This window comes from Macaca fascicularis, chromosome 4 (genome assembly GCF_037993035.2).
Source record: "Macaca fascicularis isolate 582-1 chromosome 4, T2T-MFA8v1.1".
In the NCBI taxonomy this organism is placed as follows: Eukaryota; Metazoa; Chordata; class Mammalia; order Primates; family Cercopithecidae; genus Macaca; species Macaca fascicularis.
This window is the reverse complement of record NC_088378.1, coordinates 146,911,606-146,927,321: the sequence shown is the minus strand read 5'-3', so window position 1 is coordinate 146,927,321 and position 15,716 is coordinate 146,911,606. Positions and strand designations below refer to the sequence as shown.

Here is a 15,716-nt window from a genome sequence, read left to right as displayed (position 1 = left end):
GACAGGGTCTTGCTATGTTGCCCAGGGTGGTCTCAAGTGGTCCTCCTGGCATCAAATGATCCTCCTACCTCAGTCTCCCAAAGCGATAGGATTACAGGCGTGCGCTACCACACCCAAATGATTCTTTGTGTTCAAATATAGAGTCCAGCAGCAATTTTAAAGAAGTACTAAACTCTACAGCTTGGGAGATGGAATGGCGCTCACAATTCTTCCAGGCAAGCTCTGCATTCAGTGATATGGACCACAAGGCAAGCCCATAAGGGGTTAAATTACTGACAAACAATAATTTCTAAATATGAACATTTCAGGAGGAACTAAGATGGCTCCTTCCTGGAGAATGAGTTGGCCGGCTTCTCTAGTTATCAGACTGTGTCAGACGGGGAGGAAAGAACCCCTCTGTCCCAGTGAGACAGGACCCTCCAGCCCCCAAGCTCTAAGGCTTTCTGATGAGCAAATGGGATTTCCATCTTTCTAGCTTCAGGACTCGTAACTACTCAGTTTATTCCCTTCAATCTGGATATTCAAGACAAGAACAGTTTATGGTGTTGTGAAGGCCCAGATTTAAATCACATATGCAAAGATATTGACATTCAGTGGAGGGTCACTTAGATTATATCCAGATGACTTCCCTAAATTTATAGCTCAAATGGTAGTTGTGGATTTTTTGTTCTTAGTTACTTGCATAGTCACTTGCCAGAGGTAATAAAGTTTTAGTGTGGTTGTGGAAAAGAATGGCCATACATTTAGGAAGAAAATTTTAATGATGATTGAAAACTGAATTAGCTTTAACATGGGAATATGCTCAGGGGACACAGGACCACAGATCTCTGTTCCTTCCTATTGCCAATTCTTTCCTTTCCCTGGTAGCATGCTTCCATTACCCATTACTTCAAAAATGTTTCTATGTCTCCAACTCCCTTGCACCATGGTCTTTACAGACACAGCCACAGCTCAATTATGGGTAAACCTTTTTCTGTGGCTACAGGAAGAGTTAAGCATGGCTGAAGCATGGTTGAGCATGACTGAAGAAAAACACCTAACCTTGAATTTTTTGATCAATATAAATTTATATCCACAAATTTTACCTGACTGATCATCGCCCACCAGTCCTACAAAGTTTGCCAGATTGGTTCTGTCTCCACTTTACATACTGAGCAAATACTTATTAAGCACACACTTTGTGTTAGGCTTACGTGTAGGTATTGAGGAGGCACTGGTGAATGAGTAGAGGCTCTGTCCTCATGGGACCTGCATGCTATTTGGCAGTTCTTTCAGACATTCTCCTCTCTCAAAGCTTTGAGCCCCTCTAAACCGCTATAAGCACCTATTTTCAGCTGCTCCCTCACTCCCCACTTCATGGGGGAAATAAAAGCCATCGTGTTAAAATGCCGACTGCCTGACAGAGCTATATTTACCATCTTTTAATTTTAATTTTTAATGACACAGTTGTACATATTTATGGGGTACTATGTGATATTTTGATACATGTATAGATTATGTAATGATCAGGAATTAGATCAGTTTTGTCTTTTTTTTTTTTAGTAAAAGATAATCTTTTCTACTCTTTCAGTCCTGAAAAATGGAGGAGTGCCATATTAGGATTCCAACAGAAAAAGTTAAACCAAAAGAATATATGAAGGGCATATAATTAAGGGTTATCTACAAAGTTGTGACAGGGCTAATGGGAAGAACAAGGGGTATGAGGCAGCCCAAGATCAGCAACAGTGGTGATCCAATGTCACCCTGTGCTGATTATGAAGATTTAGTCCTTTCTATCTTTTCCAATCCCGCTTTGCTAGCCGCCTCCCCAAACTACCAATAGGAAGCACTGGAGAAAGGCTAGAGGACTGGAAGAATGTGAAAAGATTTCCCACTTTTTTTGTTGACATCCTCACAGAATGGGTTCTTCGACCTGGCAGTGGCAGTTGAATCCAGTAACAGCAGTTGGCTTCAGTTTGGAGATCTTCCATGCTCCTAAAATCAGCTTCATCATGCCTCTGTCTACAGACACATCAACATCAGTGGTCCAGCATCCACTCCTCAGAGGTCCTAGTTCTGGGGATGTCTTCAAAGAATCTTTCCCTTGTTCTCCTAACCCTGGAGGTGGTAGATGCTTTCTGTCATTACTGTCTCTGATACTTTAGTTCCACTTTTCCATTTTCAGTCCTCTTATAACCAATTAACGACCATTCCCATAAAATTCTTTGTTCAATTTCAGTGCAATTTCTAGCTCCCAGTTACACCCTGACAGACACACCTTTAAATCTGAAGAGGCAACGGGAGGGAACCTGTAACCAGAGCCAGGCCAGAGCTGGGACTGTGGAGGAAGAGCTCGGTGGGCACCGAGCAGGGGGGTGATGCAGGGAATAAGTACACTGACCTCTCTCTCCTTTGCCATCTACATTCCTGCTGGGCTGATCACTGGCCAAATCCAGCTGGTGCCAGAGGGCAGGGCTGCCCAGCTAATGCCATCTATAGAAGCTGGGCTTCTGGGGCACAGAGCAAGTCAGAGACAGGCAGAACAGGGATCTGGGTTTGAACCAAACACTGAATAAACCAGATCAAGGATTCTTCTATCAAGACAAATTTATATACTTGCAGCTTGATCCCATTGTTTCCCTTCTCAGATAACTGTGCACTTGTTTTTGTCTGCCCTCTTTCCTGTGACTACACCCTTCCCCTCTATTAACGTCTTATTCTATTTACACATAGCTCAGTCTTTTCCAATGGGAAAAAAAAAAAAAAAAAGCTTTCCCTCTCCCAAATCTCCATCCAGCTGCTGACTTCTGTCTTCCAAAGCCACACTGTGGGAGAGTCAGTTACACCTCCTGCCTCTGTTCTGACAGGTGCAACACACTATAGTGAGGCTTCTGCCCCTGGTATTCCTCTGGCTCCATTATTTACAAGGTCACTAATGACTTCCTATTTCTAAATCCAGAGTGCCTTTTTAGTTATCTTCCTTGCCTTTTTGGCATCTCTAGATATCAATACTTGTCTCATTCTCATTTTTGTCTCTCCTTACAGCTCTTTCATTCATAATTCATTGTTATTCAATTGGAGTCTTGATGGTGTTAGGGAGAGGAAGCATTCTGTACTCAAAATGTTAAGCCTCAGTTTATTAGCACACCTGTATCTTGGGGCTGGGACCTTCACAAGTGTTTATAATGGTACAACTCCTCCTCCTCTTCCTCCTCCTCCTCCTCAGACCTTTGCTCCTTTCCTGGCCACACCATTTCCAATTTATTTTCATGAAGCTCTGACCCCTGTTGACTATTTTTCCTCCCTTAACTGAGACAGAAAGCCTAGAGGAGGCTGCAGTGGGAAGAATTAACTTCTCCCAACTGGGATAAGACTCTGGCAAAGGGTTTTCCCCTTGAGAGTAGGCCTTTGTTTTGAAGAAGGTTCTGGGTGTATTTCATAATGATTCTTCTCTCCCTGCCAAAGCTACAAGAGGATCCTTCTCAGATCTTCACTGCAAGTACCTAGTGGGCTTTCTGATGCCCACAAAAGTGTGGGAGCTCCTCACTCTCATGGGAGTCCACAGTTGGCCTCCAGCCTTTTGTCAGACTTACCATTTAAATGTTCTCAAACATGAACTTCCAGGACACCACACACTCATGATTTTCTACTATCCTGACATTTGCAGTCTTTTTAGCAGATCTCTCTCCCTCTCCCTGCACCATGGGTATTGGTCATCTCAGGATCTGTCCCAGGCTTTCTACTCTTCATGCCATTTGAGACAACAGATGATCTGATCTGCCCTTTCAGGAAGAAATGTTCCATCTACCTACTTGGTCCAGTTAAAAACCCTAGTGTCATCCTTGACCCTTCTCATCCTTACATCTAAGCTGTTGATTCTACCTCCCAATTTTCTCTCAAACACGTCTATATTTCTTCAATTTCACTGCTACTTTCTTGCTCTAATTGTACATTATCTTTTTTACAATTACTGTGACATTTTCTTGCCTCCAGTTCTGCCTCACTCAGTCCATTCACTCCACAGCTAAATTTTCGATGTACACTTCTGAACTATTACTGTAGCAAAACTAATATGTAATAACTGTAATGCAGAAATATAAAATATGCAATATAAAAGAAATACATGTATAAATGATCCCAACACTGAGGAAAGAATATTGATCAATAATTAAATAATTGGCGGATAGTGAATGACAACATATAGCAAAGTGTTCAGTAGGTTTTAAAAGCTGTGGGTTCAATAAATGCTCATGAAGCTTGTTCAGGGGCTTGAAAAATACGTAAATTGAACTTTTAAAGAAAAGGAATTTCAGATAAGAAAAAACATATATAACATGAAACAATATTTGTGGTGGTTTCAGGGAGGTCATGTTCTCACATTCAGGTGCCAAGGCCACTGTACATCCAGACACTGAGGCCATGGGCTTGGTCTGCAACCTTCATGACGGCCTTGTAGATTTGAAACTGAACTCCAAGGAGCAGTTGTGCTGTGAGTTCCAGGGTTTGGGGACAGAGGAAACACCATTCCTTGGAATTCTAACTTCCTTGAGAGGTGTCCCTTAGACATCTAGTGTCCTGTGTTAAGGAGGTCCTTATGCTCTGGGGAAGGAGCCCCTTCTTGATTGATGGGGTAATATTTTTTAAACAAGGAACTGTACCCATATCTGGGCATGAAGCCAGAGAAATCCCTGAGGGCAGGGCCAGGGCTCTCAAAGATTTTCAGGGAGATTCCCAGCCTTTTTAAGTCTTGTCTATTCTTTTTTTTTTCTCTAACTGGCCACTTTGTATATATGGAGGTTATTGATTTTTTTGCTTTTATGTCCTGATACTTTAATAACTATTCATTTTTTAGTTATTTGAATTATCTACATCGATTATTTGAATGTTTTTTTTTGTTTGTTTGTTTTTTGAGACGAAGTCTTGCTCTGTTGCCCAGGGTGGGGTGCAGTAACAAGAACTTGGCTCACTGCAACCTCTGCCTCCTGGGTTCAAGCGATTCTCCTGCCTCAGCCTCCTGATTAGCTGGGATTACAGGCGCCCGCCACCACACCCAGCTAAGTTTTGTATTTTTACTAGAGACGAGGTTTCGCCATGTTGGCCAGGCTGGTCTCAAACTCCTGACCTCAGGTTATCCACCCACCTCGGCCTCCCAAAGTGCTGGTATTACAGACGTGAGCTACCGCACTTGGCCTTTGAATTTTCTACATATATGACTTCTACGAAGAAAACTATAATGTATTACTTAGAGAAATTAAACAGGAAAACTAATGGAGGAGTATATTTACAGTTGAAGTGGTCAATATTTTAAAGGTATTAATTGTCCCCAAACTGAGCTACAAATCCATTGTAATCCTAATCAGATTCCCAATAAGCTTTATGATAGAAATTGACAAACAGTGTTCAAATTTAATATACAAATCCAAGGACCCAAGAATAATCAGTGCATTCTTTAAAAATAACAAGACAGAGCCACTGCTCTATTAAATATCAAAACTGATAAAATGACAATAATCAGGATTGTGTTGTCCAAAAATAGACAGACAAATGAATGGAACAGGCTTAAACAAATATGGACATTGATTTACATCTAAAGTGGCACCATACAACCGTGGTGAAAGGACTCTTGTAAATAAATGGCATGGGACAATTGTATATCCTTTTAAACAGAAAAGGAACAAAAAGGAAAAAACCAAAGAAACTTGACCCCCTACTTCACACTATACACAAAAAACAATTCCAGGGGAACTAAACATGAAAAGCAAAATAAAGCTTATAACAGTATATGGTAAAAAATTAATCTTACCCAAAAAGAGGTCTAGCCTTTGCCCTCAGCTACTGGGAGATGAATTTTAGACCCTTGAAATGTCCTCCCTGATGAGCGTGTCTTTGTTTACCTGGAGGTTTTGACTACCACACAGTCAACAATGTGATTTATAATAGGAACTTTCAGCCACACAGTATCAGCTCTACCTGTGGAGGTAGACTAAAAGATCAGCCATGTGAGCAGTCAACCATGGCAGGCCACTAAAACTGCACACTGAGGCTCAGGTGGGTGAGCTTCCTTGACTGGCAGATACAGTTATCCTGTATCTAGTCTCTACATGGTTTTAGTTCCTTGTGGTCTACTGCAGTCCAAAAATAATAAATGGTAAATTTCAGAAATAAACATTCACCTAACTTTTATACAGTATATTATTAACAATTCTATTTTATTGTTATTAATCTCTTACTGTGCCTAATTTATAAATTAAGCTTTATCATAGCTATGTATGTATAGGAAAAAAACAGTTATATAGAGTTCAGTACTATCTATGGTTTCAGGTATCCACTGGGGATCCTGGAACATATCTTTTGTGCATAAGTGGGGACTGCTCTGTCCTTCATGTGTATTGTCACACATTAATGCTGGGAAAGTAATACTGTTCATGATATTACTGGGAGAAGACAACTGGAAGCTCGTATTTGGAACTTGCCTGGATTGTGCCTATATTAGTTTCCTAGGGCTGCTGTAACAAAGAGCCAGAAGCTAGGGTGGCTTAAAACAACAAATACATTCTCTTGCAGTTCTGGAAGCTAGAAATCTGACATGAAGGTATCATTAGATCTCTGCTTCCTCTGAAGTCTGTAGGAAAATCCTTCCTTGACTCTTCCTAGCTTCTCATACTTGCTCGTACTTTCTCGTACTTCTCATACCTTTGACATTCCTTGGCCTGCAGCTGCATAACTGCAGTCTCTGCCTGTGTGTGTCTGTCTGTCTTCACATGACCACCTTAGAAGAATACTAGTTCTATTTAAATATATATATATACACACACACACACACACACACACACTACTTCTTATAAGTCACCAGCCCATCATACTATAATATAACCTCATCTTAACTAATTATATCTGCAACTATCCTATTTCCAAATAAGGCCACAATTCTGAGGTACTGGGAGTTGGGACTTTAAACATATCTTCTGGGGACAAGGGAGATCTGCATACAATTCGATCCATAATACTGCCCTGTGTGTTTCTTTCCTCAGCTGATTTTAATTTGTATTCCTTGTTTCCCCTTTTCAACTATTACAAACAATGAATTTTGCTGTGTATGTGTCTTGGTATATATGTGCACACATATCTGCTGTTTGGCTGTTTGTATACACCTAAGAGTGGAATTGTTGGGTCAAATGCTAAAATCTTTTTAAAGGTAGTTGTATAATTTTACATGCATTGGAATGACATATAATAATAAGCTATATATCCTATAATAAATTGTAAGCATGAGGCTAACAGCTTCAGCAAGTTCTGTGAGTCCTTTTAGCAAATTACTAACCTAAGGTTGATTGGGAACCACAGACCTCCCAACTTACAATTGGTATTAGAAGTGAGGGTAGTCTTGAGAACTAATTTCACAAGAAGGTATTATAAAATAAGATCTTCATGACCTTGAAATAGAAAATGATTTTTTAAACAAGATACAAAAAAGCTTGGGCATAAAAGGGCACTGTGATTAATTCGAGTACATTAAATTAATGACTCTGATGCATCATGAGATATCATTGGTTGGATGCAGTGGTGGCTCCTAGCACTTTGGGAGGCCAAGGTCGATGGATTGCTTGAGCCCAGGAGTTTGAGATCAGGTTGGGCAACAGCATCATCTCTACAAAAAAAAATACAAAGATTAGCTGGGCATGGTGGCCCGCACATATAGTCCCACCTACTAGGGAGGATGAAGTGGGAGGATTGCTTGATTCTGGGAAGTGGAGGCTGCAGTGAGCTGTGATTGTGCCACTGCACGCCAGCCTCAGTGACAGAGTGAAGACAAGTTACAGAGGAAACACCTGCAACACATAAAATGAACAAAGGGCTCGTGAGCAAAATTTAAAAACTTAAAACAGGAAAGACAGGCCAGGTTCAGTGGCTCACACCAGTAATTTCAGCATTTTGGGAGGCCAAGGCGGGTGGATCACCTGAGGTCAGGAGTTAGAGACCAGCCTGGCCAACATGGTGAAACCCTGTCTCTACCAAAAATACAAAAATTAGCAGGGCATGGTGGTATACATCTGTAGTCCCAGCTACTTGGGAGGAGGAGAATTTCTTGAACCCATGAGGTGGAGGTTGCAGTGAGCTGAGACAGTGCCACTGCACTCCAACCTGGGTGACACAGCAAGACTCCATCTCAAAAAAAAAAAAAAAAAAAAGAGAGAAAAAGACGGCTATCTTAAACCAGCAAGAAAAAAAACAATCTGTTTGGACTAAATTGTGTTCCCCCAAAATTGATGTTGAAACTCTAATACCCAATGTGACTATATTTGGAGATAGGGATTTTGGGACTTTATGGAGATAATTAAGGTTAAATGAGGTCATAAGAGTGGACCAGTGGTCTGATAGATCTGGTGTCCTTATAAGAAAAGGAAGAGACATGAGATCATTTTATGGGCATATGAAGAGGCCACATGAGGACACAAAAGGTGACTGCTGTGGTTTGAATATGAGATGACATCTCACATCTGCCATGAGATGACATAGTAAGAAGGCCCTTGCCAGAGGTGGGCCCCTTGACCACGGGCTTTATAGCCACCAGAATTGTAAGAAATAAATCTGTATTCTTTATAAATTACTTGGTCTCCGGTATTCTGTTCAGCACCAAACAATCTAAGACAGCAACTATCTTCAGGTCAATAAGAGAGCCCTCACTAGAAACTGAATCTCTTGGCACCTCGATTTAGGATTTCTGGCCTGGCCTCTAGAACTGTGAGATAATAAATTCCTTTTGTTTAAGCTACCTCGTCTGGTATTTTTGTTATGGCAGCCCAAGTAGACAGATACACAATCCAAATAAGAAAAATGGGCAAAAGATGTAAAATAAAACCATAATGAGATACTACTGCACATCTATCTGCCACAATGGATAACATCTTCAAAAGACTAACAATTTTAATTGGAAAAAAAATATTGGAAAGTATATGGAAGAATAAGAATTCCCAGCTAGATTCCATCAACATTAGGTTTGTGAGGTTCATCCATGTCTATAACTGTGGTTTTAATTTTCATTTCATCACATGTAAACCTAAATCACCACTTTCAAAAAGAGTTTAGCATTTGACCCAACAATTCCTCTCCTAGCTATACAAAGTATGTATTCATATATAGACTAAGACACATACACAGGAATATTCACAGTATTGTTTATGTTAGCTGAAAAAAAGGAAGCAAATATGCATCAACAGTAGACACCTAAATTGTTGCACACTCATAAAATGGAATATTATATAACAATAAAAATGAATTGAAGTTATACACAGCAACACAGATGAATCTGTTCAAACCTAATGTTCTGGAGTGAAAGATGTCAGGTACATAGGATTACATATGTTTTATTTCCATTTTATATGTTTCAAAAACAGGCATACTAAATTACAGCATTAGAAATCAAAATAGGGGTTATGTTTAGGGCAGATGGAGTGATATGTGACTGGAAGCAAGCATCAGCGGCTCTGGGAGGATTGGCTGATTTTCTGTTTCTTTTTACTTGTGTGGCAATTATTATGGTGTTCACTTTGTGTTCATTTATTGAGCTTTGCATTTTTGTTTTGCTATGATTTTCTGTTTATATGTTATGCTTCTCAGTTCAAAGAATGTTGAAATCTTCTAATAAGAAAAATTTTTTTCCATGAGAAGGATTTTAAGCACCCAGAATCAATTTTAAAATCTCCAATTTGCTATATGTAGGTTTATGGACTGCTTAACTGCTACTCACTTTTCCTTCATTTATCAATATTGAAATATGAAATTAAAATAATGACTATTTGTGGCAAAATTAGGGACTATGTGGCATATTAACAACTTTATAAATAAAAGAATAAATCAACTCACCTGGGAGTTGTTACTGTCATTGACCTAATGCTATTTCCCATGGTACTCCTTCTCCCTATTGAGAGACATGAGATACTGCAGATTTATGGGTCACTTTCAACATGTCTCCTTCAGGCCTCATTTTAGAGAAGCATACCATCATGAGGTTCTATACAGGCAGGATCTAGGCTTGTCTCCTTGAACCTTGCATTCCCTCTCAAGAGCCAACCAATAAGTGAATGATCCTATAAAAAACACAGAAACATAGAGAATAGTAGCAGAAAGTGGACGCTTACCAAACCCATTTTCTCTTTTTCTAAGCATGGAATAAGAATAACTTATCCTCCTCCCTTGGAGTTAGGAGTTCTTATGTAGTAAGGGAAGCAGAGTGACCTTCAGGAGAGTTTGGAAGAGGGAGTGATAAATCAGTTTAAAGATAGCACCCAGTGATTCTTAGATAACTTATTCCACTTTCCTTCTCACTCTTTTGCATTGACCATGGCTTAGAATATATTTGAGGAAAAGCATCATGTCCATAAGGTATTATTGCCCTTTAAAGCTGATGGGGGGTACTATGGATGGTACTCAGAGTAGGACAGAGGTTGTCTCTACAGAATTTTCTCTGATAAAACAAAAACTAAATGACTTCCGAGGCTTCTGTAGCTCTAAGCATTCCACAATTCTTTGGAAAGCTGGAATCTAAAATTGCCTTAAAATTAAAAAATAAGAACAGTAAGGGTGTACAGTCTTTACCATATTTATATAGAATCATCAGTCTTCAGTGTGATATTGGTGCTTGAACCGACAGAAGGACTGATGAAACAGAAGACAAAGTTCAGGTCTGGCGCCATGGCTCACACCTGTAATCCCAGCACTTTGGGAGGCCGAGGTGGCCAGATCACTTGAGGTCAGGAGTTTGAGACCAGTCTGGACAACATGGTGAAACCCCATCTCTACTAAAAATAAAAAATTAGCCGGGCATGGTGGCAGGCACCTGTAATCCCAGCTTCTCGGGAGACTGGAGGCATGAGAATCGCTTGAACTCAGGAAGCGAAGGTTGCAGCTGAGGTCATGCCACTGTACTCCATCATGGGTGACAGAGCGAGACTCTGTATAAATAAATAAATAAATAAAATAATAAAATACAACCTAACAATCTCAGCCCTGGAATTCTATTCAATTGCACCATGTTCAGCAGTGGTAACTGGAAACATCAATGCTTATCAATAAGAAATGGATGAATAACTTATGCTACTCCATGTGAAGGATTTCTTTTTTCATGACAGGGTTTTAGACATGTTTGGTTAAGAGAAAAGCAACATGCAGAAGTGTATATAACATCATTGTACAAAATTTTTATTATTTTTGTTTTGAGACTGGGTCTCATTCTGTCATCCAGGCTTGAGTGCAGTGGCAGCACGATCTCTGCTCACTGCAGCCTCTACCTCCCAGGTTCCAGTCATCCTCCCACCCCAGCCTCCCAAGTAGCTGGGACTACAGGTGCATGCCACCGGGCCTGGCTAATTTTTTGTATTTTTTGTCAAGACGGGATTTCACCATGTTGCCCAGGCTGGTCTTGAACTCCTGAGCTCAAGCAATCTGCCTACTTGGCTTCCCAAAGTGCTGGGATTACAGGCGTGAGCCACTGCGCCCAACCTTTTTTTGTTTTTTAAATTAATAACCCTAATCAAAAGACAAAACAATTATGCATACGGAGCCAGGCACAGTGACTGTAGTCCCAACACTTTGGGAGGCCGATGATCGCTTGAGGCCATTTCTAGACCAGCCTGGACAATATGGTGAGACTATCTCTACAAAAAATAAAAATAAAAAATTAGCCCAGCGTGGTGGTGTGTCCATGCAATCCCAGTTACTCTGGATGCTGAGGCTGCAGGATAGCTTGAATCCAGGAGTTGGAGGTTACAGTGGGCTGTGATTATGCCACTGCAGTCCAGCCTGGGCAACAGACTGAGACCCAGTCTCAAAAGATAACGTTTATTTTTTTTAAAAAAACAAAAAACTATGCATGTATATAGATAGGTGTATGTAAAATACTTAGTTCAAAGAAAAACATGTATATTTCTCACAGAAATAGGTGAGAATTTTTTTTTTATTTTTTTTAAAGAAAAACAGGTAGCTACATATTAGTTTGAGGAAGGGGGAACAGGGATGTGATGTGCCTGTATCCCTGACTTTAGACGATGGAAGGAGCTAAGCAAAACAATTGAAAAAAGACCGACCGTTTGAAAAATACAACTAATTATTAACTCATATGCACACACGCAAAAATAAACTTTTAGAATTGAGCTGCACTGAGTAAACTTGGCTCATCATATACTCTTTTTGTCAGATGTAAAAAAAAGTTCAGTTATTAAAATTGAACCCCAGAATTAAAATTGCAAAAGCTTAAAGGGGCAGTTCTGAGAAAAGGATCTTCAGTATTGAATGTGTGGGCTCCACCAGGGTTGAAAATCCTGCACGATTGATGAAACACGATCCAGTTAAGCATAGTAATTTTCAAATATTATCCAATCAGGTCGCTACTGTTTCTAAAAACAGAGAAACCGAGCAAGGGCTTTAGAGTTGCAGCTCTAAAACTCCATTGCAACTAAGCTCCTTTGTCCTGATGAGGGCCTAAACCAAGTCGACAGCCTGTAAGTGCACCCATGGTAAAGCGCTGCGCAAAGCAAGAGCATTTTGCGTTTCAAAGCTTTGTCATGATGGCGCTGCAGAAAGCGAGCGAGCTAGGCCTACCTGGTGGGGCTTTCAGAGGACGCCAACGTGGGCGCCAGTCACGCCAGAAGGGTCACCGTCATTCCCAAGGACAGACACCTCTCTAGCCACTGCTGCCGAGAGGGCGTGATTAAGCCATGAATTTTGCTTACTATCCCAGAAGCATTTCTTAGGACCACCCAATTTCGGAAAAGGCTACTTTAGCAATATTGACCCAAGAACGCAATGTCCGCACTTTAACCTTGTATAATAAAAAAGCCTCAAGCCTGGGACTAGGCTTCAACCTTGGTTCGTTACAGTTATGACTAATTAGCTTGGGGTCGTGAGATGCGGGACTTCGGGCTACTTAAAAAAAAAAAAAAAAGCAAAACAGGTGATCTAAAATTCGACTTTAACTCGGTGCATTTGAATTCACCTTGCTATCTTTGATAGCCTCATCTGGCAAGAATTTACTACTCAACCTATGTTAAAGTTCCTATTGACTCTCCAAGTGATTCTAATATAAATGAGGGCGTATTGCATTTGCTTGGGGGAATTTCATCTGTGTACTACAGCTCTTTTCCCGAAGTGTGTAGGTGGCTCTTAAAAGAGCCGTTGGGTTAGTAGAAGTTTCCAACCGAATTTACTTTTTCTTGGGTGCCGCTTTCTTGGGTTTGGCAGTCTTTGGCTTCGTCACCTTAGCCTTGGCCGCCTTGGGTTTTATAGCCTTAGTTTTAGCAGGGCTTTTAGCTACTTTCTTGGGTTTTACAGCTTTGGGTTTTTTGGGACTCTTAGAGGATTTCCTTGTTGCCGCAGACTTTTTAGCATTTTTTGGAGTCTTGACGTTCTTTTTGCTAACCCCCGTGGCCTTTTTGGGCTTTTTAGACGCACCCGTTGCCTTGGTTTTTGCAGCCACCCTTGAAGCGCCGGGCTTGGTTTCCACGGAGGATGCCTTCTTGTTGAGTTTGAAGGAACCCGAGGCGCCGGTGCCCTTCGTCTGCACCAACGTTCCCTTGCTTACCAGGCTCTTAATACCCAGCTTAATGCGGCTGTTGTTCTTCTCCACATCGTAGCCTGCGGCCGCCAGCGCCTTTTTAAGAGCAGCCAATGACACACCACCACGCTCCTTAGAGGAGGAAGCAGCCTGCACGATCAGCTCTGACACGGAAGGGCCAGCAGGCTTTTTCTTAGTGGCCACCGCAACCTTAGCAGGTTTCTTTGCCTTCCTGCTAGCTGAAGGTTTCTCAGGAGCAGCAGAAGCGGCGGGAGCGGGAGGCGCCGTTTCGGACATGGTGACTAATACAGCACACCAAGTAAACTGGTATAAACCTGACCAAGCAGGATGCGAGAAAAAAAAGGCCCCGACTCAGCCTATTTATAGGGTGGGACTGCGCAGTGATTGGTGCCCGTCAGTGCCCGCCCCTCGCACCCTAGCGCCCCCTGCGCTCTGCAGAGGGTTTCCCCCAGTCTCAGAGAGCACCTGGGGGCCTCTAGGGCCTATGGTCCCGCTCCCCTCAACGCAAGCAAACACACCGAAAAAGCCGCTCCGATTGCCTCATTGTGAAGGAAATTGTAGGCCGACTGCCACCTAGTAACATCAGAGGGTGCCGCTTGTCTCTCAAAAAGCAGCTCTGTTTTAGGGAGTAGGTTGATGGGGAGCGGTTTGCAAATGCAGCCCCACAAGCATCCAGGGAGTTTTATTAGAAAGTTTTAGAGGTCCGTTGCCAGATATGTTAGTTTTTAATTTGCAAGAAATGTAAAATACAGTGTTTGAATAGTTGGGGAGGAAGAGGAAAGTGCGGGTTTTAGGCCGTGTTAGGGCTAGTAGTCATCAACTCGATTACATTTTCTGGCAATGTTTTAGAGCGATGTGTCTCGCGAATACCTTTCACGTCAAAGAAGAATGAATCGTAGACAACACCAGAATTCACTAACGCTGCAATTAATACTCAAACTGCAAGTGTGGAAACGTTTCTGCACTTGCAACTTACTTCCACAGTCCAATGTGGGATGCACTTCAGGAATTTCCAATGCCCTTTTCATCCATACAACATGCCCCAAATGGGTGTTAAGGTTTACAACCTGTGTTCCATGTCAGCACATGCAATGAGCGCACCATGACATGGTGAACTCATTGTTTTATTCAACAAAGATTTATGGGCCTCACAAACCTGCGAAAGGCGTTAAATGCTGGGTCCAAGAAACTGGTTCCCCGACAGGCATTCTGCTGGGGAGTTAAGTCTCCTTAGTGTGAAAACAAACGGTAAGTGTAAGCACACCCTGGGGATAAGATTTTATGGTAACCTCTCTTTAGCTTGTTTGTGGCTGTTAAGAGCATTTCAAATTATCAATAAGCTAAAACGATCTCACATTGCCAATCAGAGACTCAGCTAACGGGAGAACAAAAAAACTATTAAATCGACATCCACTTCTACAATCCTATTCTGGATAACCCCTTAACACAGCGGAGAGTGAGGGAATGCGGTCTATTTCCGTTCGTGCTGTTGTAGTTTTTAAATAAGTCCGAACTGTGCTAAGTAACCTGAGCTTTTTCCCTTTTTCTTCAAACAACGTGTCAACCAAATAATTGTAGTAGTCCCAGATAACTATTGTACCCATCTTCTTTACCAGTGTTTCCTACGTCTATTTTATTGAGAAGCCACGCATTCAAATATTTCACGTAATTTCTTAAAATTTGGAAAATAACATTTGGAAACTATACATCTTGGTTTGACGGCTAGTCAGTTATGAAACACAGGTATATAAAATTGGAAGGTTTTTGTAAGTAAACCCTTTATGAAAGATATAAACCTTTCTTAATGTAATAAGCGAGGTATCTGAAAAAAACGCAACTTTTAAAAAGGAAATACTCCGAATTATCTGATTCAGGAGCTTCCACTTTAAATAATGGGTTCTGCCTCCCTTGTTTCCATTGGGTTAAACTGGCTTCAAATAAAATGGGAACGCTCCATGCAAATAAAGGATGATAGATCTGCTTTCTAAATGGCTGTTCAAGAAAATAGCCTAAACCAATCAAAAGATAGAAAGTGGCCTGTCTCCTGTGAATTTAAAAAGGTCACAATCCACTTTTTAGTGTTTTGAGACTTTTAAAATGATTGCATTAGCGCTTGGCAGTGCTAAATTATGTTCCTTGCGGACTACCATCCAGTTTCTCTTGGGCC

General features: G+C 41.1%; 1 protein-coding gene across 1 annotated transcript; it reads right to left on the bottom strand.

The window, feature by feature from the left end:
- Positions 1-13,176: 13,176 nt before the first annotated feature.
- H1-1 (H1.1 linker histone, cluster member) lies at positions 13,177-13,883 on the bottom strand. Its single transcript, XM_015449792.3, has one exon. It carries the CDS (start codon positions 13,823-13,825, stop codon positions 13,178-13,180), a length of 648 nt encoding a protein of 215 aa, XP_015305278.3. The 5' UTR covers positions 13,826-13,883; the 3' UTR covers position 13,177.
- Between the last annotated feature and the right edge of the window lie 1,833 nt (positions 13,884-15,716).

Bases quoted from the DNA above. Each gene is read 5' to 3' on its own strand.
- H1-1 (XM_015449792.3), bottom strand. From the start codon at position 13,825: ATGTCCGAAACGGCGCCTCCCGCTCCCGCCGCTTCTGCTGCTCCTGAG.